The sequence below is a fragment of the Episyrphus balteatus genome, chromosome 2, assembly GCF_945859705.1.
Source record: "Episyrphus balteatus chromosome 2, idEpiBalt1.1, whole genome shotgun sequence".
Lineage (NCBI taxonomy): Eukaryota > Metazoa > Arthropoda > Insecta > Diptera > Syrphidae > Episyrphus > Episyrphus balteatus.
In genome coordinates, this window is record NC_079135.1 from 100,962,999 (window position 1) to 100,986,572 (window position 23,574).

Sequence of the window (23,574 nt, forward strand, 5' to 3'; positions counted from 1 at the left end):
TATGCGTCAAATAGGAGAGAAAATAAATTTGCTTTTGTTGAAATGGGAATTCAAATTATTTCAAAAAAAGAAAAGTAATACAGGGTGTTCCCCAGTCACCGTCCCAAATTAAAAACCATGGATTCCTGAGGTCATTTTAAGTCGAAAAAGTTAAGAGTTAATTTTCTCGTTTTCGTACTGTTTTCAAGACGGTTTTCCGTTAACTGGCTTTATCTTTACAAAACTACGTCCGATTTGTAAGATTATAACCAATCAAAAATGTATTACAGTTTTTTTTTGTCTCAAAACTTGTACGTAAAACCGTTTCTCCATCAAACGCAATTTTGTTCGTTTTTTAAGTTGTTTTTTTTTTTCACTTTCAGCCCAGTTTACACCCAGCCCAGTTTATTTTCTTGGAAAACATATTTTTTTTCTAAAAGGCCTTTTAAATTTAATGCTCAACTAGTTAATGATGTCAAAAAAATTATTAAAAGAGACTGAATAATTGAATTTTGTTTTAAATTTTGAAATTATCTTTTTTAATGTCGATTTTAAAAATTTAATGGAGAGTCAATAAATTGGGCCTGAGTGAATTTAAAAAAAAAAAAAAAACTAATTTCACTGGCTTACAGCCAAAATGGACACTCAATCCCACTATTTTTTTCTTACGTACTTTGACCACAGGGACTCGGAAATCACTTTAAGAAAAATTAAGATCGATACGTTTTCGAGATATGACTTTTCAAAGTTTTTTGTAGTTGTTTTTTTTTTCTGGCATACTTAGGGCCGGTTTGTTCACACTCGATTATCTTTTAATCTAGGATTTATTCCATACAAAAATCCTTGATTAAAAGATAATCGAGTGTGAACAAATCGGGGCTTAGTATTCGGGCTATATCTTGAGTAATAAACGACTAATCTGAATAGAAAAGTCAGCGCCTGAAAGCTGAGTAAATAAGCAAGAAACACTAGAACAACTTTTCTGGGTCACGTTATTACCTACTCAAAGAAAAAATCAAAATCTTTCGAATCGAAATTTAAGTATAGAACACTTTCTGACAAAGATAAAATGATACTTTTATTTAAAATCTATTTATAAACTATAAAGATACAAACTATTTTTGTAACGATCAATATTTTTGACTTTTTCTGTTACTTTTTAAGTTTTTGTCTATAACTTGAAAAGCAAGCCGAATTTGAAAATTTGTATTAAGTAATTTTTTGTAGATAATTAAATTTTCTATCGAAATGTATGCTTTAAAAAAAAATTGAAATTAAAATATTGTAAAAACCTTAAGAAAAATTATTAAAAAAGGAGAAAAAACCGAAATTTTTGATGTTTTTACTAAATGGTCTATTTTGACCGACTTCCAAAGAGGAGGAGGTATTCAATTCGTCTGTATTCTTTTTTTTTATGTTTGTTAAATGATAACTTTTGACTAAGTGAACCAATTTTGATAATTCTTTTTGTATTGGAAAGCTGGTGGCTGCATTTCAATTTCGTTTAGTTCTGGTGATAGAAACTATGAGAAAAACCATAAAACCCAGTTTTGATCCATGGAAGTCGGTTTTGGTTTTTTGATAAAAATGAGCATTTTTATATAATAAACATGTAAAGGAGAAAAGAGAATACTTTATCTTTCAATATAATGGTCATAAACATTGAATACGGCTAAAATTGGATAAAATATGGACTTTCAAAATCTACTGTTTTCGGTCTTTTTTAATCATTTTTCTTTAATGGTTTATGTGAAAATTCAAATAACTAAGTTTTTGGTTTTTTATTTTTATCTCTTTCAAAAATGAAGTTTTTGTCTACGAAATTTGGTGAAAACATACCATAGGTTAGGTATTAATGTCCCAAATATACTCTAATTTATTTGAATTAAAAAGTTTATTTTTTCACCATATTTTGACTTCATATATAAAAAAAAAAAAACACCCTAATTTTAAATCGAAAATTCTCGTGTCAAAATATGAGCTTTTTTCAAAAATTAGGTGAGCATTTTGTTTGATAAAATCTCTACTTGCTGATGGTGTAAAAAAAAATTAACATTACTATACTATATTGAATGTTCTTAGAAAATGCAAAAAATGGAATAAGCTTGAATTCGAAAATTTTTAATCATTTACAATTTTGAGCTATTTATTAAAATTTACACTTTAATTACTCAAACACAGTAAGATTTCATGTTACAATGGTAATGATTGGGGGCGTTGACTGTGGGGCACCCTGTATAAATGACCCAATTTTCATTTTTCACTTCAAATGTGTGAGGTTTGAGAACATAAATGCTAAATATGATGAACGGAAATGTAATTTGAGATTATAAATTGAAACGCTGGCGCTGCTTCGCAAAAGTTTAAATACTAAATAAAAGCAAAATAAGTTTATTAATAAATCATAAGTTAAAAAGAAAATATAGTTTTGTTACATATAAGACATTTACTTAATATTTTCAAGGACAAAAAAGCAAGGATTTTCTAAAATATATTCCATATCCTGGATACATTGATTTCAAACAATTTATCCAATGACTTCCTTCTTTTGAATAAAACATATTTATTGGAGTTATCGCAAGAGTGATTTCAGAAAAAATCAATATGATTTAAAAAGTAGTAAGTATCATTGAAATGTTTTTTTTTTTTTTGTATCTACTCTTTCTCTGAGAAAAAAAAGTAAAACAAACTTCCATTGAATTGCAAGCAATGTTGTCGTCCCAGAAAGTGGTTTCAAATTTTAAGAATACGTTCGAGTATGGGTATGTGAGAGGTAGTTTTCCTTTGAACGTAGCAGACATAGAATAATTTTGTATTCACTTTGTTTCCGCAAAACACATATGGGTACGACGAATGGTATGCTTGAGATTTTTTTGCTCTAAGCCACATGCAAAATCGGAATTGAAGTAGGAATCAATTTGGCCAAAAATTATTATTTTTATATACGAGAAATTTTTTTGAAAAATGATGTCCTTAAAAAGCATTGAGAGGAAGTTAAATGTCTCGTTTAATGAAACATTTTTTTGTATGCACGTATACAATTGTAAATATACATGCATGAAATTCTATTGGAACTGAATTATGATTTGTTTGAGTCCTGCAGGCATGCTGTGTTCTTAATAGTTGGTTTTTCTAGTGAATTGACTTTTGTTTTAAAAAGAAAATAAAGTTATTTAAAAAAAAAAATAATAAATACAAGACATTAAACTGGCATTTATATTTTATTTACAGTGCATTAAAATGTATTTAAACTCATATTTCTTAAAGATAGTTTTGACATCTCTAGCGATATAATTGATGACATTTTTTGAAATGTTTATTGATATTTTGTTTAAATGTCCTTCCTGATCCGGTATATATAGAAAAACGACATTGAATTCAAACGTAAATTGACATCAAATCTTTTCCGCAAATAAATCTAAAGTATACTTAAAAAACTGCATCACTGGAAATTAAATTTCAAGATGATGATTACCGAGAAAGATAGATACAAAATTCCCAAAAATCCAAAATCAAGAAAATGAAACATTTTTTTTTTTTTTTTTGACGTGATAACGTTTTATAAAAATTTAAACACTGGCTGCAGAGATGAAAAAGTGTGACTAATCCTCAAGTTCTACCTGCGTCTGTTAGCAGTGTGGTATCATATAATCTTAAAGGCCAACTAAAGACAGCCATACGTTGCACATAGGAGTATTGTCATCAAAAACCTGGCCATAATTATTTTTCGTGGTTTTTGTTATTATTTCTGTTTAAAATGAGTATTCCTACAAGAAAATACAATATAAACCTAGTTTTTGTTATTTTTATTTTTTTACCAAAAACTGAAAAAATTGATTAATGGTCTGTACTCCGCCTGTCGACAATATTTTTCTCAAATTTTTTTCCTCATCCTTAATACGCAATTCTCAGTTTCTTTTCTCTCTTCCCCAACCTTAATTAAGATCACCCAAAATAAAATACACTAATAACATCAGTAAATTTAATTTAAAAATAAAAAACGTTGCATAAAGTAAGGAGTATTTTCTATCAGAAAGTGAAAAACTAATTTACCCTCGATTCTCTAAAGAGCACCTAAGAGCACCCAATTTTTGTTGCATTGTGTTAAAGAATATATAAACTAACAAAGACAAGACATCCCAATACTTTTTTTTCTTACAAATACATACTACCAAAGTTTTTTTTTGCAGCTAAGTTAGGGTGGGTCAAAAAAATCGAAATTTTTTTTTTGATTTAGTACTCCCAAAAATCGATTGCTAGACCTCTAGAATATACACACCAAATATGAGCTTTTAATATTAATGGGAAGGTCCTCCGCTTCGCAATTTTCGATTTTTACATTAAGCTTATACTAAAAAAAAAATTATTTTTTTTTTTAATCGACTTTTTAGCAAATTTCTTTAAATATCCTTGTAGGAAATTGAACGCTCTATAAAAAAGACCTTTTACACTTTTTTCGTTTATCTAACCGTTTAATAGATATTTGAGGTCCAAAAATCGAGAAAATCCTTCAAAATTTGTTTTTTGTTCTTAATGTTGTAACAAATTGAAAAATTATAATAATTAAACGCACATATTCTTGTAGGAAATTTATTGCTCCACAAAAAAGGTCTTGTTAACTTTTTTCATTAATCTAACCATTCTAAAGATATTTGAAGTCAAAGTTAAAAGAAATTATAAAAACATTTTTTACTTTTCAAAATTTTCCAATTTACTGAAATTTCATTATTATCAAGTTAGCAAGATGTATTCGTGTAGGGGCTTAAACGTTCTACAAAAAATTTATTGGCATCCTATAGATTGCTTTAACCATTTAAAAGATATTCGTATCCAAATCGCAATGCATACGGGTCATAAGAAAACTATTGAAATCAGTGGCCATTGGTTTGGATACGAATAACTTCTAAACGGTCAAAGCAATCAATTTGATGCCAAGGAATTTTTTTAAGAACAAAAAACAAATTTTTGAAGATTTTCTCGATTTTTGGACCTCAAATATCTATTAAACGGTTAGTTAAACGAAAAAAGTGTAGAAGGCCTTTTTTGTAGCGCGTTCAATTTCCTACAAGAATATGAAAAGAAATTTGCCAAAAAGTTAATTAACAAAAAAAATGATTTTTGTTTAGTAGAAGCTTGATGTAAAAATGGAAAATTGCAAAGCGGAGGACCTTCCCATTAATATAAAGAGCTCATATTTGGTGTGTATATTCTAGAGGTGTCTAGCAATCGATTTTTCGGAGTACCAAATCAAAAAAAAAGAATTTTGATTTTTTTGACCCACCCTAAGCTAAGTACACTGTTAATTTTGAACGAAAATTTATTTTATACGAAAATTTGGGTTACATAGGTATGAGGTAACTAACACCAATTTTTTTTTTTAATTTATTGAAATTTAATATGTTTATATAAAAACTTATACAGGGTGTCCCAAAAGTAATGGATCAAACGAAGTATGCTAATAGGGGATCTTAAGGGCTCTCAGAATTTGGTAACTTGTTCATCCCAAATCCTTACGGTTTCCGATTTAATGCAATTCTTGTGAAATTTCAAAAAATCTCGACTTTGCAACAGTATTTTGCTTCCTGCTGCCATTATTGATTTTTGTTTTTTACAATTCTTTTACTAAAACATTGACAAAGAATTAGGAACAATTAATTAATCAAAATATTTTTTATTCCATAAGCCATTTCGATACAAATTAACTAACGGTTTCAAGTTTTATAAAAAATCAATTTTTAACTTTTATTTGAAAGCAACACCGCAAAAAAAATTTCTATGGTGTGAGAATGGTTTATTATTTTAAAAAGTTGCCCTGTTATTGTAGTTTTCAAAAATGTATAAAAGTTTCCAAAGTTGCAGTTAGATCGCAAAATATTACAATTTGAATTCAACAAAACAGGGTTTTTCAGAGCAAAAAACAACCAAAACAAACACATTTTCTCGAACTGTTATTTGTTTAATTTTCTTTGAACAAAAGCCTCTATTTTTGTTTGTATTTTTGCTTTGAAAAATCTTGTTTTGTTGAATTCAAATTGTAATATTTTGCGATCTAACTGCAACTTTGGAAACTTTTATACATTTTTGAAAACTACAATAACAGGGCAACTTTTTAAAATAATAAACCATTCTCACACCATAGAAATTTTTTTTGCGGTGTTGCTTTCAAATAAAAGTTAAAAATTGATTTTTTATAAAACTTGAAACCGTTAGTTAATTTGTATCGAAATGGCTTATGGAATAAAAAATATTTTGATTAATTAATTGTTCCTAATTCTTTGTCAATGTTTTAGTAAAAGAATTGTAAAAAACAAAAATCAATAATGGCAGCAGGAAGCAAAATACTGTTGCAAAGTCGAGATTTTTCGAAATTTCACAAGAATTGCATTAAATCGAAAACCGTAAGGATTTGGGATGAACAAGTTACCAAATTCTGAGAGCCCTTAAGATCCCCTATTAGCATACTTCGTTTGATCCATTACTTTTGGGACACCCTGTATATGTGCTGAGTTTAAGTTTATTACAATGATGTTTCTTTCTTTTTCTTTTTTATTATTTTAGGTATTTTCTTTCTTACATCTTAAAATGAAACCAAACATTTCTGAAAGTTATGTCCTTATCATAAATAATAAATGGTGATGTTATTATCTCTTTTATTTATTTTTTTTTTTTTTTTTCACAAATTATGTGAAGGAAAATCTTATTGCCGATCAAATTTTATCAGTAATTTATACATTTTACTTCGAAAAAACACAAAGCGCCTTCAAAATAGTGTAAATTCAGATTTTTATTTTTTTATCAAAAAAAAAGGTTACCAAATACATTTTTCTGAACCAAAATAATTTTATAAAACTATTTTTTCAGGTAGCAATCAACCTTAATTCAGACACAAAAAAATTTAGCCCTTTTTTAAAATGGCTTCCATTTTTGTTTACGTTTTTGATACAGTATGGTTAAAATTAAATTTTTTTTGTATTAAAAAAAAAAAAGAAGACGAATATTTAATTTCAATTCAATAATTGCAAAGGAAGTAGTTTTTAATTCAAATTTTCTTATATTTCAATACTTCTGAACAAATTTAACTAGGGTTGCCACCTTATATCTGAAGATCGCGGTAGGAGTCAGGGTTGTCATGTGTTGAGAATTCATATGCGCCTTCATTCCCGCGACAATTTAATTTTCCGCTTTTTGATTCTATGGTACCTCATAGATAGCCTTGAAACTTTCATAAGGGGATTTCAACTTTACATTTCCAATAGCCGAGGCAAAAACGAATCCAAAAGTAAATCATCATGAAAATCGGTTCAGTCGTTCTAATCTAAAGTTATATATGGTGAAACTAACACAAATATATTTTTACTTGCGATATAGGTACTATAGGGCAAGTTTAGGATTCAAAGAAAAAATCGAACTCGAGATAACACACAGTGAGCCTGAACAAATTTAAGGTTGACCTAAAATGACGACAAAAACTAAAGATGAGGCTTTGTTCCTGAAGGCCTCAGCAATAATAATCCGTTTTTACCAAAATCGGATTAGCTTCCTTTTTCGAGATACCCCCCGTAAACGTGTTTTTTATCGAGAAAAATTCATATCAACGCAAGGCTCGAGTACGATAACTTAGGCGCCGAGAATTGAAAACGGTTTTTAGTAGAGGTATTCAATACAATCATTTTTTGTTATAGAAGGGAGGGTCTATGTCCTACCCTTTAGGCGGGAGGGGCAATTCTCTAAGAAATCATACAAAAAATTATTAAAAAAAAATGGGAACACTTACAGTTATGAGTGATACCTTTTTCTAAAGCTAGAATTGTACACTTAATTATAGTTTTTAAATCAAGTTATTTTAATCAGTTGTTTTCGGAATAATCGATTTCAAAGTCAACAATTGTGAAAAAGAAGTTTAAAAAAATACAATGAATACTATTTTTTTCAAGACTTTGGGTTTCATTACGGGATAAATTGATAAAGTAAACTACCTCAATAAATTCGTTATCAAATACTGAAAACAATTCTCTTCAAACTTGATAGTTAACAGTCTTGGGTGATTCTCTAGAGGGGAAATTGATATTTTCTTTAGGACCAAAACTAACGGTATCTTCCATATAACGGAAATAGAAAAGCTAATTTTTTCGAAAATGGCTCTAACGATTTTGTTTAAAATTTTTGTGTATAGTATTACATATAAGAACAAACTTTCGAAATAAAAAAAATATTTTTTGTACCGTTATAAACGGTACCTGCCATAGAACTGTTTTTTTGGTTTCTAAATATCTCGTACAAAACTAACCCGATTTAAACCAAAATGTTTACACAAAAGCGTTTAAGTAAATGTAATATTAAAATTTTAGAAAATTTTCAAAAAATACATTTTTGGATTTTTAAAAAATATTTCAAGATTTTTTTTTGAAAAATCAATTTTTTTAAAACGGATTTGTGAAAAATTTTGAAATTACGTTTTCATGTGATAATTAATTATTTCTTCAAAATGACATACCAACTTTTTTTTTTGAAAAATGTTAGAAAATTTTTATAGGTATATGAAAAAATATTTTTTTAAAAAACCGCTCTAACGATTTTCAAAATTTTTTTTCTAAAAATACATTTTTATATAAGAAATAAAATGGCATACTTGATTTTTCGTAAAACGGTGTTTAATTAATTATAAAAAACAGATTTTCTTTTGTATTCACTTTTTAATTTCTTGAAAATATCAAATTTTAAATTTTCCCTAATTTTCTTGAATTAAAAGCTTTAAGCATAAGAGCAAGTACGTGCGACCCCAGTCGTGCATTTTATTTTTATATATTTTTTTTTATTTTAATTCTATTTTTACCTTCATTTTTATTTTTATCTTCGAGGGTCTGTTATTCTATATAAAGAAGTGCATCCTTAACAGATGAGTCAATTTAGTTTAAACTTTCTTGTTAGTGTTCTTTGGAGTCTCTGTTAAGGAGTTTTTGGAATTTGAGGACTACGAATATCTTTGTGAACTTTTTCAGATATTATGTTCTTTCTTTTTGGTATTATTTTAATTAAAAATTCGTTGGCTTTTCATTATTTCATTTGAGTAAAATGACATAAGCCAAATCATCATATTCATTTTTCATATTTTCAAATCAAAAGACTGTCAACTATTTGATTTCAAATAATATTTTACTAGCCGACCCAGCCCTCGAAATTCGAGTGCCAATTTCTTTATTTTTTTTTTTTATTTGCAACAATTTTGAACACAATAATACCAAAATAGTTTCTTTATTTTTTATAGTATTTGTTGTTGTTTTCTTACGATTAACTACACTTTTTACACAGGAATATATAATATACCTACTTTTTGATATATTTTAAGCCTGATTTAGATATTGTTGAACTACGTTTTAACTACGCTCAACTACGTAAAAAAAATATCGAAAAAGAAAATGAAAAGTGTAATCTCCTTAAGGGCATTGTGTTTGCACCTTGCATTTCAATTCAATTCAACCTGTTTCATGTTCCATTCGTTCAAATTCCATCCGTCAATCATTCAACCTCCACCAACTTCACTCAAATTTGTCATTCACACCATTTTTTTTTTCATTAAGCTTGTAGGAACATGAAAACAGACCGAGTTCTTTTTGCGATTGTGTATGTGTCCTTTGACAACAATTTTAACACGTACGTCAATCTGAAATCAAAACAACTTCTGCAAAATAAAACCAGAGATTCCTTTGATCAATAATTTTGTTTATTTTCTTCGGTAATATAAATTCAATTAAATCAAAATCAATAGGAAATTGCAGATTTTATTAAGATCTGAGTGAAGATGAAGTAGAAAGTTAATTATTTTGGCCGTATGCTGTCGTTTTACAGAGACAAAATATCCTGAAGACAATCACGGGAAGAAAAGTCACAGTAATTTGACTTTTTCACAATAACTATGCCAGGAAAAAATATATTTTGATCGCAAATGGTTTTTTTTTATTTATTTTATATTTTTCCGCAATAAAAAAACGATATTCAATTAGAATTTACTCTTTATTTGAAGTTGGTGTTCTCAAATTAACAATACGAAGAAAACTTTCAGCTTGACGTTTGAGAAATGTCAAATCTTCCAGGAAAATTTTAATGAATGCGTTCAGACACTTAATAATGATTAAAGATATGTTCACATTTATTAAAGGTGCGTTCAGGTGTAGATCTTCATAATATACAGTAGTAAAAAGGTAATCCGTGGTGAGAAGCGACATTTTTTAATCAAACAAATGAATTCTTAAGGCATTACCACGACAACTGCGTCGCACAACAACGTTTTTTTTTATGTTAAAACCATAACTACAATGACCTAAAAAGTGAAAAAGTGGGAAATTTACAAAATTAAATTTTTTTTTTATTTCTTTCTAGCAATATTTGTTTTTTTTTTAATTTTTGGAAAAAACTACCAAACATTTTTTTTGAAACCAAAAAATAAGCTTTTTGCATCATTATTTTTTATTTTGTCGTCGTAAAAACTGTCATAAAATGAGTTTGAATCTATCACTTTTTGACTTTTTGCAAAAAGTTGCCGTTGTAGTTATACTTTTAAAGCCTTGAGGCTTAACTACAATGACCTAAAAAGTGAAAAAGTGGGAAATTTACAAAAGTAAAAAAAAATTTATTTCTTTTCAAGCTCCATTTGTTTTTGGAAAAAAACTACAAAAATTGTTTTTCAAACCAAAAATAATGATGCAAAAAGCTTATTTTTTGCTTCAATAAACAAAAACAAATAGCGCTAGAAAGAAATAAAAAAAATTTAATTTTGTAAATTTCCCTTTTTTTTTCACTTTTTAGGTTATTGTAGATAAGGAACAAAAAAGACGTTTTTGTTAGTTTTCCCTGAACCTCATAAGAAAAACGCTTTGCCATGCGTCGGTAAAATATTAGTGCCTTTTATGCAAAAATGTAAACGTCTAAAAGTGAAAACTTGGTAAAATGGTAAAGGAACTGTCAAAGTCAGCTATTACATGAAGCCTCAAGAGGCTTGACTCTTTTTTCGAAATTTCTTTTGATAACACACCCACAAAAAAAAAGTTCTGACCTGGGGTTGCGACTAAGTTTTTCATATAGTTTTTGGGTCGCTGAAACCGAATCTGGAGTCCGTTTTGCCCCATCACGTCAGGTTTCTAGATAACCTAAAAAAATGTCACAAAAACAAAAAAATTTTTTCTCTGATCTGGATATGCGAATATGTAAATCATATAGTTTTTGGATCACAGAATCCAGATTCGAAGTCAATTTTGCCCTATCACGTCAGGTTTCTGAGATATCCTCAAAAAATGTCAAAACCAAAAAAACTAAATTTCTTATTTGGGGTTGCGTCTAAGTTTTTCATATAGTTTTTGGGTTGCTAAAACCGAATTCGAACTCTATTTTTCCGTATCATGTCAGGTTTTTGAGATATCCTCAAAAAATGTCAGATAAGAACTTTTTTTGAGTTTAGACATTTTTTGAGGATATTTCAAAAACCTGACGTGATACGCCAAAATAGACTTCGGATTCGGTTTCAGCGACCCAAAAACTATATGAAAAATTTAGTCGCAACCCCAGGTAAAAACTTTTGTTTTTTTGGTTTTGACATTTTTTTTAGGATATCCCAGAAACCTGACGTGATAGGGCGAAATTGACTTCGAATCTTGATTCAGTGATCCAAAAACTATATGATTAACACATTCGCACATCCAGATCAGAGAAACAAATTTTTTGTTTTCGTGACATTTTATGAGGTTATCTCGAAAACCTAACGTGATGGAGCAAAACGGACTTCGGATTCGGTTTCAGCGACCCAAAAACTATATGAAAAATTTAGTCGCAATCCCAGGTCAGAACTTTTATATTTTTTTGTGTGGCTGCCCTACTAACAATTTTGCTTCTATAATGCTTTAAAGAAGCAACAATTGCATCTGTAAAGCTTTATAGAACCAAAATTGTTTGTCGGGTGTGTAATCATTCTATGAGGCGCGTACTATTACACGATGCCTCTTGAGTCAAGGACTCAAATTTGACATTTATCTTTTGAATTAAAATTTGTTGTTGTTGTATTGCACGAAGAAGCAAAAAGAAATGTGAGGGAATGTTGAAAAAAGAAAAAGTGGAAAAAGAAACGTCAAAAAAGAGTCTCGGACTCACGACCCACGACTCTCCGGTCGGATAATTTTTTCTTTCATCTTTTTTCTCTTTTGCACTCATTATGTTTAAAAAGAGTCGCGCCTCTTGAGGCTTCATGTAATTGCTGACAAATTCTTATGTTCTTTCAAGAGAGAAAAGGACGAAAATAGATTTCATTGGTATCAAAAGTGTTTACAAAAGTAATAGACTTGATTTTAATAGAATTCGATTTTAACAAAAAAATTCATGGTAATAAAACAAACATCTTACTTTCTAAACTTAGATAACTAAAACAATGAAAGTTAACCATAGTTTACGTGCGATCTTAAAACAACGCACCAATGTGAACCCACCTTAATGTTTTTTGATTTTCGCTGAATGCTTTCATTCATTCATTCAGTCATGAATGACATTTCATTCCAGTGGATTGGAAATTTTCCAATAGAATTCCAGTTGTTTTTGTTTTGTTTTTGTTTTTTTTTTTATTTTGTATCGAATTTTAATTTGTTTAATTTCGTTATTTCGGTTAATAAAAAGTAAAAAAAATGTGATTCTGCACATCTACGCGTCATTCTCTTTCGTTCCGTGTATAATTTATGCCCCTTCGGTTTTTGGGGGCCCGGTAATTTGTACCACAAAAACTATGCTCGCCGTTTAATTATATGATTTGTGTGACAAATGGTGTTCTGCTCTTATTTTTACATTATATGAAGAAAAAAAGTATTCTCATGATTAATGATGAATTAAAAAAAAAAAATGTAGTAGAAGGCATGCAATGTAGTAGGTATTTGGGCATTTAAAAAAAAAAACTGTTAAAATGTATTTCAACGATCAAAAAAACTTGGTTATTTTTCCAGTTAAAGTTAAATGATAACCTAACCCCATTTAAAAATAAAAAAAAACATCAATAAAGCAGTTTGGTTCTGTGAGATACAGGCCTACTTACAAGGCCTCCAAAATTTCAATCATTAATCATAGTCTCAAACTAGACACTCCCTTGTCAACCACGTGTAAAAGTTTGAATGTAGGTATTTATAATTTATACCTACTACACAAAAAAAGTAATAAATTTATGCATGTCTGTATAATATACATTGTATACATAATAATTATCTTTATCATAAGCTATACTTATTATCTGGAAATAATCATTAAAATGTTCTTTTCTACAACTACCCTCTATTTTAATATGAAAATAAAACATCAATACCTATTAATTACTATCATGTATAATGCGTGGTTAATGTTAACTCGCACGTACATAAAGGTTTTTGTTGGCTTTTAAGTTCAAAAGTAAACAATAAATTTTTATAAATGGAATTTTAATTCATAAAACAACATTTTCGTTTGTTCCCATAAAATCACTCTTTTAGTCAATTCACTTTATATTTCAACCTAAAAATAAATAAATAATAAATTAAAACAAATTGATTCAATAATTGTTCCCAAAATAAATCTGTTTATTTTTACCTTTATTTTGCGTTTATTTGTTTTGATTAAATAAATATCTTTTTGATAAATTGCTTATAAATATTTAATTTGATATAAAATACATACTAGCTAATGAGATATTATTGAAAACAATTAATGAAATTTAATTTACATATATTTTTTATTCTGATTGCAGGCGTTGCTCATATAACATCGGAGCTAAATGCAAATTCACCTAGTATTGACGTAAATCAGGTAAGTGAAAGAGAAAATATGCCCAAAAACAATAATATTATTTTAATATAATAATAATTCAATGAAATAATATCTTTTTTAATTAAAAGTTGTTTGAACATTAACATTTTAGTTAGGCTGAAAACGAATGATTTTTAATGATAGTAATTGCACTACGACGTAAAATAAATATTTTATGCATCCAACTTTTGCTAAAATGTATTCTCTTTTACAGCTCTGGCTGTCTTAAAGCTGATACCTTTAAGGTATTTTTGTGCATTTTGAGTATTTCTAAAAATAGAATTTCTCTTTTTAAATCTGCTTGTTTCAAGTGTCCGTAGTCATTGGTACATAAGTGCTCTACAGTTACCAAAACCTTTGGTGTCTTTTCTTGTTAATTGCAGAGTTTGCAGGTAGCACTGTCTACCAGGCCAAAGTTGTTGCAAAATTTCCTCAGTTTCCAGCTCTCAAGCTCAGATGGATGCTAGCTGGAATTTTATTTGACTTTATATGCAAATGAAAGAGCTAAGTTTCAATCTAAACCCTCTGTCGGCACACGGGTGCGAATTTGGCAGGACAAAAATAAAAAAATTACGATTTTTCAAAAAAGTGTTCACAAAAAAGTCTCTTTATAAGGGTGAAAATATTTTTTTTCGAAATTGTGAATACAATATTCAAATTCCTCGGAATATTCTACATTAATTTCATACTTGATTCTCTATAAAATATTGTGACCGAAAAAAGTTCTAGCGACATGAAAAATTATAAACCAAATTCGCACCCGTGTGGGTTAAAAATGCTCAAGATATGAACATTTATACCAAGTTTTCCTTAACCTTCTTAAACCCCATTTGAAAATAGAAGAGGATGTTATTAAAGGCAGTAAAACTTCAGAGTTGCTTTGAAAATATAATTCAATAATGTTTTGTTTTGGGCTAACAAATACTGTTTTAACATCAAATTGTAAGACATTTTTTTGAGACTCTTTTATTGTTTGTTAAACAAAAAAAAAAATCTTTTTACCCATCATCAATACAAATTTTCATAAGTACTAATAAGATTTTTGAAGAGCATTCAATGTTTGGCGGTTTTAATTTTTGGACAAAATTTAGAGTTAAGAAATTAAAAAAAAAAAAAGTTAAAAACAAATTAACGAACATTTATTAACGAATTGAAATTCTTTTTTTTTTAATAAAAATAATTTTGAGTACAAAATTAAATCCATTACACATCCCAAAAAATTATAAAAAATTATGTCTTTGCCACGGAAATAAAAAAAAGTCTATAGTAAATTAGAATGATGGTACCTTATTTAAATTAAGAAAATTGTTACATTTAACTAAAATCGATGTCAAAGTGGTGAATCGATGAAATGTAGTGAAGAAACTGTATTTTTGAAACTCATAACCTTTTGTGTTTTTGAAGTGATAGTATCGTAGTAATTTGAAAATGGGACAGGAAAAATCAATTGATCATTACTTCTTTGTTTTAATAGATATATGAATAAAATTTATACAGTAGATAGGTAATTAAATAAATAATAATAATTGTACAAAATTTCAATTAATTTCATATTTAAAATTCTGAGATAACGGTAAAAAGATGTTCTTTTTATAAACACGTTATATCTTTTGATTGAGAGCACGGATGCTAATAATATAACCTTTCATTTGATATATCACACATAATGGTACGTGCTCTACAAGTTATACAATCTTTAATTTAAAAACTTGAAAAATACCTCAAAACATCTGTGAAGATTTGTTGCCGATGACCAGCCACCAGTTTAGGAAATACCGTAATCTAAGTTTGAAATTTCGACATGGCTGGCTTAAAAAAATTCTTCCTTTTTTGGTAGGCATCGTAGATATATGATTAAAGCGTCATATAAAAGGTGAAATAATAAGCTTTCATTTGATATAAAATTTGTTATAGGTTGTAATTTAAAAAAAAAATGGATTTAATGGTGTTAGAAGAAAAATAAATATTTTTGTTTGCTTTTTCATGAAAATGTTTGTATTGAATAAATTATTTTTATACTTTTTGTGCATTGTAAAAATTAAAATATGGGTTTATTCTTTAATAACATTTTTAAGCTTTTTAATGGTGTAATTTTTTTCTCATAGACTCCATGAATAATCCAAATCGGTTCACCCCTGTCGAAACTTTTGAGGTAACTAACATAATAGAAAATACAGTCGATTAGATATCCGCCTCTTTCTTAAAGTCACTTAAAAATAAGGACCTTAAACATAATAGTCCTGGAAAAATTCTGCTGCTGAGTTCGAATGCTTCATACTTATATTTTTTATGGTAGGTAACGGAATTACCACTATCCTTTTCATTTATTTGGGAATGTTATGATCAATAAATAACACCAAATAAATGAAAAAGAAGATTCTTATGGAATTCTAAAAGTGTATCGAAGTAATTTGCTTTAGTATTCCACTAATGAGCTACTGAATTTTGTTGACTTTACTTTCCTTGATAAATTTAATAATGCATCAATTTGCAGTTACAATACTTTTTAAGGTCTGTAAAAAGGAAAAATATATCATTGTCGAAGTAAAAGAAAAGATTACATGAAAAAATGGGTCACTGTGGCGTATGAGTGACATTAACAAAAATTCTCTTTTTAAACACTTCTCTGTCCCTTGTATTTATTAAAGTTGTTTATATGATATTTTACATATAAATGTACTGTAAAGGTGTCTGAAACGAAAACCATGTCCCTTATTGTTAATTTTGAATTTTTTTTGTTTTTTTTTTTACAATTTTGACTTTTATGCATCTCTAACTACTCTGACTTTCTATATCTTGACTTTTTGGATTTCAGGTCCTACAAGAATCTTCAATCTAATAGCATATTATTTGAATTCAATTATGAACAATATTTTAACTTTCAAAAGATTCGAAATTTCGAACTATGTAATACTAATACTTGTTGACTTTGAAAAACAGTTAATGATTCCAACTACTTCAGTTCAATTTCAATTGAAAACGATTCTCTTTTAACAACAATAAATTGACATTGTAACACACTTTGCATAATTGAAGACATAAACTAACTTTCCATACCTTAACTTTAACTTGAAAAGATCCGTCACCAAAAACTTCTACTTTCCAAATACCTTGCATTGATTACTGCTTTATAAATATTGTTTGTTCAATCAAATTCCAGTTAAAATCCCCCAAAAAACCATAACCTCAAAAAGAAGGTTGACCTTTTTGACAGCATTGATTTTATTGTCAATATTAGCCCTTTTTTTTTGTGTGTTGGCATTCATTCGAAATTCACGCTCATCCAAACACAAACTTTCGGATCAGTGTCCTGCAATGAAACTTCTATTATACTCAATCAACATGGTTTATATATTTTTCTCACAGTTTATTGATTTTATCATTTTCTCAGAAAGGTCTTCTATTATGAAGTAAAAGTAAACGAAAGTAAAAAAAAAAAAAAACTCCTTGTCATCATTATTCCAGAGCTACACCATTATTTCTTCGAAATCCTTAAAGCTCCTCAGAACACACATAACGCAGCATCAGGTTTTCCTCACGCAAACTTTCTCTTACATAAAGGAGACTATTTTTTTTTTTGCCAAAAAAAAATAAAAGTGAAGACGTTCCGGTCGAAGAAGTTCGGCCAAGGTGACACTAACCTTAAACTAACATCCACCTACTTTCCTCCCGTTTGTTGCGATATGGTGTGGTAAAAATTTTATGCCACATTCATGATTCGTGCTGCACGGATTCCTCTCTGTGTTTTTTGTTGGTCGTTTTTGCAATTTCAATGGGAATATAAAACTGAATAAACAAACTCTTGCCACAACGTGTGTAGGGAATTCCAGGATTACCCGTATTTTATTTTATTTTTTCTTTGTTGTTGTTGTTGCGAAGGACGAAAAATGCCCTTAAGATGTTAGGTGAGATTATTTGTGTCTGCTTAAGGCCTGCGATGTTTTTGTTCGCGTGTTGTTTTTATTATAATTTATTTTTTTTTTTTATTTTGTCTGTGTTTTTGGCTGTGTAAGAGTTTTGTCCCGGAAATGTACAATACTACAGAAAATTGTGTAGTTACAAGAAAATCCATACTCAATGGTAAAAGTAAGCAGATAGAAAACAAGATTATACTTTGTACAGAAAGCGTATGGCACGTCTAAGAGGGATGTCCCTTCTCGCATGCTGCTCATATTGAGAATTTTATTAAGGGTAGTAAAAGACATAATTGACTCAAGCTCTCTAATGTGATGCAGATGTAATTTGTTGCTTCTTTGAAAAAGAAATGGCTTTTCGCATTGGAAGCTGATGGGGGAAAATGTTAAGTCTTTGAATAAGATGTCTTTTTCTTGTTTTGACATTTTATTTTCGGAGGCAAGAGAATGAGGCTAAAGTACTTGAGACTAAGATAAAATAAAACAACGAATTAAAGATGAATAGTTAAATAAGTAGTACCTAAAGAAAGGACTTTTTCATGTGTCAGGATATCTCAAAAGTAAATTAATGGGATTTCTCATGCAACCAAATGTAAATTAATGCTTGTCAAGAAAAAGAACTGTTCTTCATTTAAATATAAAGAATTATACAGTGTTAGGAGAAATATCTAATCAGATTTCCAAGTTCTGACCTTTAGTTTTTAGTTAAGAAGTCACGAATTATTTAAATGCGAATGTAAAGCTTTTGTTCAAAGCAATTGCGTATTGAAAATGTACAAATACTACAAATTTAAGATTTTTCAAATTTTCGCATACTTCATTAAATATTTTAAGTAACCTATATCAAAAATTTGCAATTTGACTTGAGGAAAACTAAAGTTTATTTCATAAATATCAAATTTTAAACTTTTTTTTCCAATTCTTTGTTACAAAAACTATAAGTAATATTCAAAAACATTTAATCAGAATAATTTTAATATTTTAAATAGTATCCCATCAGGTTTAAGCCTTTCAAATATGAGAGTAAGGTCGGTGAATACGGACCACCAATTATATTTTTTATATTAAAACTTATAAATTCAATTTTTTCCCATTGATATTTCTATAAATAACTTTTATGAATAATAAACAACGCAAATAAAAATTCACTTTATAAAAAAAAATTACAAAAAATAAACATTGAAAAAACTCAAGAACGTTAGTGGGTAATTTGGACCACCTAGGTTTTTTTTCAAAGGAAGGTGGAAAAACTAACTTATTAACTTTACTTCTAGTATCATGGTTTTAAATGTTGTATAATCTTATGAACATAGTTTTTGCTTTTAAAAAGCCATACAATTTGAACTTAACCATCTCAATCGTTTTTTTCATAGTCTGATATTTTCTTTTGTTTTCAAATTCATTGCGTGAAGTAATATAGGAAATATGTTTTTGAATATAACTGCGGTAATATGAAGCAATATAATGCATTAATCCCATAACATAATCCCACAGTACAATGTTAAAAAATAAAATTATTTAAAAAGGAAACGATAATGCTTAGAATAACGGTCTTACTGTGAAATTGAAATAACATATTCCCTTTCAGAACCTTTCAGAATACAAAAACTTAAATAATATGGAAAAATTACCTAGTAAAAAGTCGGATTTCTTAAGAAAAAAAAAAATCATGTGTGCAATTCACACGTGGTAGAAGTGAAACCTTAAGAAATCATTTTTCTTGCAAAAAAAAAAAAATAGAAAAATTCTATCACTTTCAAATCTATGTTTTTTATATGACAACCTATATAAATTTTATATCATTTAAAAGCTTATTGTCTAATATATATATATATCGATCAGGTCTATGAGACATCTACAAAAAGAGCTAGAATTTTTTGAACTCGATGAAATTTCATTCAAAAAGCAAAAAAAAACGTTTATTTTTATGTTCTCATGCTATTAAATCAATTTTTTTTGTTTGAAAACCTATACAAAATTTTATACCATGTGAAAGCTTATTGTTTCACCTTATATAATGATGAATAAATCTTATTTCAAAGATGTCTACAAGAGAAGTTAGAATTTTTTAAAGTCAACCATGTCGAATTTCCACACTGAGATTACGGTACTTCCTACACTGGTAGCTGGTCATCGCCAACAAATCTCCACAGGTGTTTTGAGGTATTTTTAAATTTTCAATTTAAGATTGTGTAACTTGTAGAGTACGTAACGTTATGTGTGATATATCAAATAAAAGGTTATGTTATCAGCATGCGTATTAAAGTTAAATCAAATTTGTATGTGCACTAGATCAAAAGATATAACGTGTGTTGGAAAAGAACATCTTTTTACCGTTATCTCCTAATTTTGAATATAAAATTAATTGAAATTTTGTACAATTATAATTTATTTAATTACCTATCTACAGTACAAATTTCATTCATCTATCTATTAAAACAAAAAAGTTATAATAAGTTGAAGTCGTGTCGCGTTTTCGTTTCATCTTGTTTCAAATCACTACGATACTAAAGAAGTTTTCACTTCAAAAATGTATCTCGGTTATTTATGGAATATTCTCAACAATGTTATACCATTCTGAAAAGAAAATTGAACACACCAACTATTTAGGCAACTATCCGAAGCATCGTAGTGCATTTTTTTTACACTACGGTTCATTGAATTAGAGTCATGTAAAAAAATTTAGTACTTAGTTGGGCAAAAAAGTAATATTTGCTTTAAAACTGATGCATCTGAGTTAAAATTTTTGAATGCATTTGGTAGCAGGGCTATTCAAGGTTCCGTTACAAAAGAAAAAATGAGAAAAATTAAGATTTGTAGTCACGGCACATGAAAAACCGTCACAAGGTGACCATTTTTTCGATTTTTTTTTCGAATGCACTAACTCATAAAATATATGGTTGCGATTTGTTTGATTATTTTTCTTATAAACTTCACCAACTACCCTATCAACCGTTTTCGTTTCGAAGTTAAATTTTGGGACACCCTGTATACCGCCATTACTCTATGAAAAAGTGATTTCGTATACAGCGTTAAGTTAAAGTTGTTTTAATTTTCAAAAAAAAAAATAACTTTAAAAAAAAATACGACCGCCGCAACTTCAGGACACCTTACTGTTGAAAAGTTGCAAATCTGTAACTTAAGCTGAAATCCAATAACAAATTTACTATTTTGTTATGATTTTTCAAGTTTCAACTTTTAAACATGTACGTTTTAACAACGTTGAATCAAATATGACCAATATGGCAAAAAATAAGTTAAACGACTGAGCGGAACTGACTTTTTGAAAAAAAAAAAAAAAAAATTGAAAACTCAAAAGTGGCGACCACAGTTTATGCAAGAGTGCTTAAGAAAGTCGGTCTATAATGCAATACTTTTAAATTGACGCAATTTTTGATGCTTATTAATCGAAAAAAAAAATTTGATTTTGGGTAAATGGTTTGAATGAATTGTAGAGTTAATCAAAGTTTAAAAATTTGTGTATTCAAAATTTTCTGTTTGACATTTTCCAATGATAAATTAACGACGCATGAAACTCTGTGTGCAAGCTCTTAATTCTACTTAAACGCTTCTTTATAAATTTTGTCGAAACGACCAGGGTCGTAGCCATGATTTTTTTTTCAAAGTTGAACACATTGGGTTGCCACAATTTTAAAATATTTTTCTTCTTCTTCTTGATCGACATAAAATATGAAAAATGCTGATTGGTATATAAGGGTTTTTGCGGAAAACAATTGTTTTGGGCTCTTTTTTCTCCGGTATAGGTGAGAAGGGTAATTTTATAAAAAGTGAATAAAAATAGAAAACAAAAATAACAACCCCACTACCTACAACATTATCACTTTTTAGGCATTCCAGTTTAAATATTCCATTACCCATTAATTCGATTAATTTGAGGCTATTTTTCATTACGAAATATAACTTGATTTCTGAAAAAAAAAATTAGGTTTCCAATTTTCACTCTTTACTGTGAACTGAATGGAATTCTAATAAGGACCTAATTTTCTGTTAGTTCTTAATCCATTGTTTTAAATAATACCTCTCGAATATTTATATTTTTACATAAAACTAAATTTAAATTATTTCTTAAAAAAAAAATTGTATTTTAATTTTATTTCCAGTCATTCATATGGCCCCTCGCCCGACCAGCCACAGCCGAGGAAACCCTCACTGTGGAACTAAGAACGCAAACCACAAAAATATTACTAAAAACTGCTCTAGGCTCAACAAGTTCAAGTCGACAAGGAAGCAGCGGAACGATAAGCAGTAGCAGTAAATGTATTGGGCAATATGTGATTTTGATGCAAGGTAAGACAATAAATCGATTTTCCTTTTATTAAAAAAAAAAAAAAAAAAAAATTTCCTTTAAATCGAAAAATATACAAAATTCAAGGAAACAAAATATATTCAAAAAAAGGATATATATGAATTCCCCTCAGGCCTCGTCAACAGCACAAAAGTAACAAAACATATACCGTTATTTATATTGAAAAATAAAACCCATCTCAAATGAAACAAAAGAGAACAAATTTAATAAACACAACAAAACATAAGAATGGGAAATTATAACAAATGATCCAAGTGAACAGCTATTTGCTCTTTGTCAATGATAAAGGCATGAAAGAGAGGGGCACCAGGTAAAAATATAGACATCACAAAGGTGCCTCTGCCTACATCCTTTTAACTTGGCAGCTGTTTGCTGTGTTGAATGCGAGTATAAAGCTTAACCGCATCCATTAGTGGAAATTAAATGTTCCGGAACATCTTTCTTTTTGGGGTCGGTCTATAGAACAAAACGCAATTGCAAAACTCTAAATGTAAAGCTCATGGACCATGGGACTATGGGGAAAACATAAAGCATCCTTCCTGCCTGCCAGCCTGAAACAGCAACAACTGGTTCTGCTGTGCCATCCTGGTGTATATAAATACAACAGAGAGAAAGAACACAATTTCCCTAAAGTGTAGGCAAAAATAAATATATAAATACAGAACAAAACCCACCTAGACATTAAAAAGTACTCTTCACTATTGTACAGTCCCGGATTTTAGTGAAATTTCCTCCTTTTTTTAATCCTTCAGACTGAAAATTTAAATCCAATCAAATTAGCTAGCACATTAAAAAAATTTTCCATACGATTTTTTGATGGTTTTGTTGAAAAATTGTTCAAATTTTCTTCCAATTCCTCTTTTTATCAAAATTTTTTCAGTTGAGTTAGGAGCTAATACAAAAGGCCGACTTTTTACTTCAGTTTCATCCCTGTTCATTGGCATGCGCCCAAAAGCTCAACCACCTTTTGTATTTTGCTTATTTTGTTTTTGTGTTTTATTTTTTGGTATTTTATTAAAACAATGTAGGTCAAGTGCAAAAACAGGAAGTATGCTAGATATGACGAACAAAACTATGGTAAATACAACCAAAAAAAACTTTCATTGAAGTTTTTGCTACAAAAAAACTTTCAATGAAAATAAAATAAATAAAATTGCATTTCAACTCTAATTAAAGTTTTATCCGGAGTTTTGTTTTGTTCTACAATGTTTTTTAAAAAAAAAAAGGAAAAAATAATAAAATTATTAATGCGTACGAATAAATGTGTACGAATAAAATGTAAAAAGCTTGGATTTCAATTTCAATGTTGTTTCATTATAAAAAAAGGAATTCACTTAAAAAAACATGAATTAGTTTGTAATACTATTTGAATGGTGTCGATTCTATTTTTACCAACTTCCAATAAGGAGGAGGTATTCAATTCGTCTGTATTTTTTTTACCTCATAACTTTGCACTAAGTGAACCAATTTTAATAATTCTTTTTGTGGCTGCAATGTGGTCCCATTTCAGTCGTTCAGTTCTGGCCATAGGAACTATTAGAAAAATCATAA

The 23,574-nt window shown here is 28.5% G+C and overlaps 1 protein-coding gene across 3 annotated transcripts in view; it reads left to right on the forward strand.

The window, feature by feature from the left end:
* The window catches only part of LOC129911835 (otoferlin-like), a 194,726-nt gene that overhangs the window by 94,177 nt on the left and 76,975 nt on the right, over nt 1-23,574 (forward strand). For all 3 annotated transcript variants that reach the window (XM_055989798.1, XM_055989799.1, XM_055989800.1), the window contains exons 3-4: nt 13,724-13,782; nt 21,818-22,004. In XM_055989798.1, coding sequence (XP_055845773.1) covers nt 13,724-13,782; nt 21,818-22,004 — 246 coding nt within the window. The remainder of the gene's footprint in view (nt 1-13,723; nt 13,783-21,817; nt 22,005-23,574) is intronic.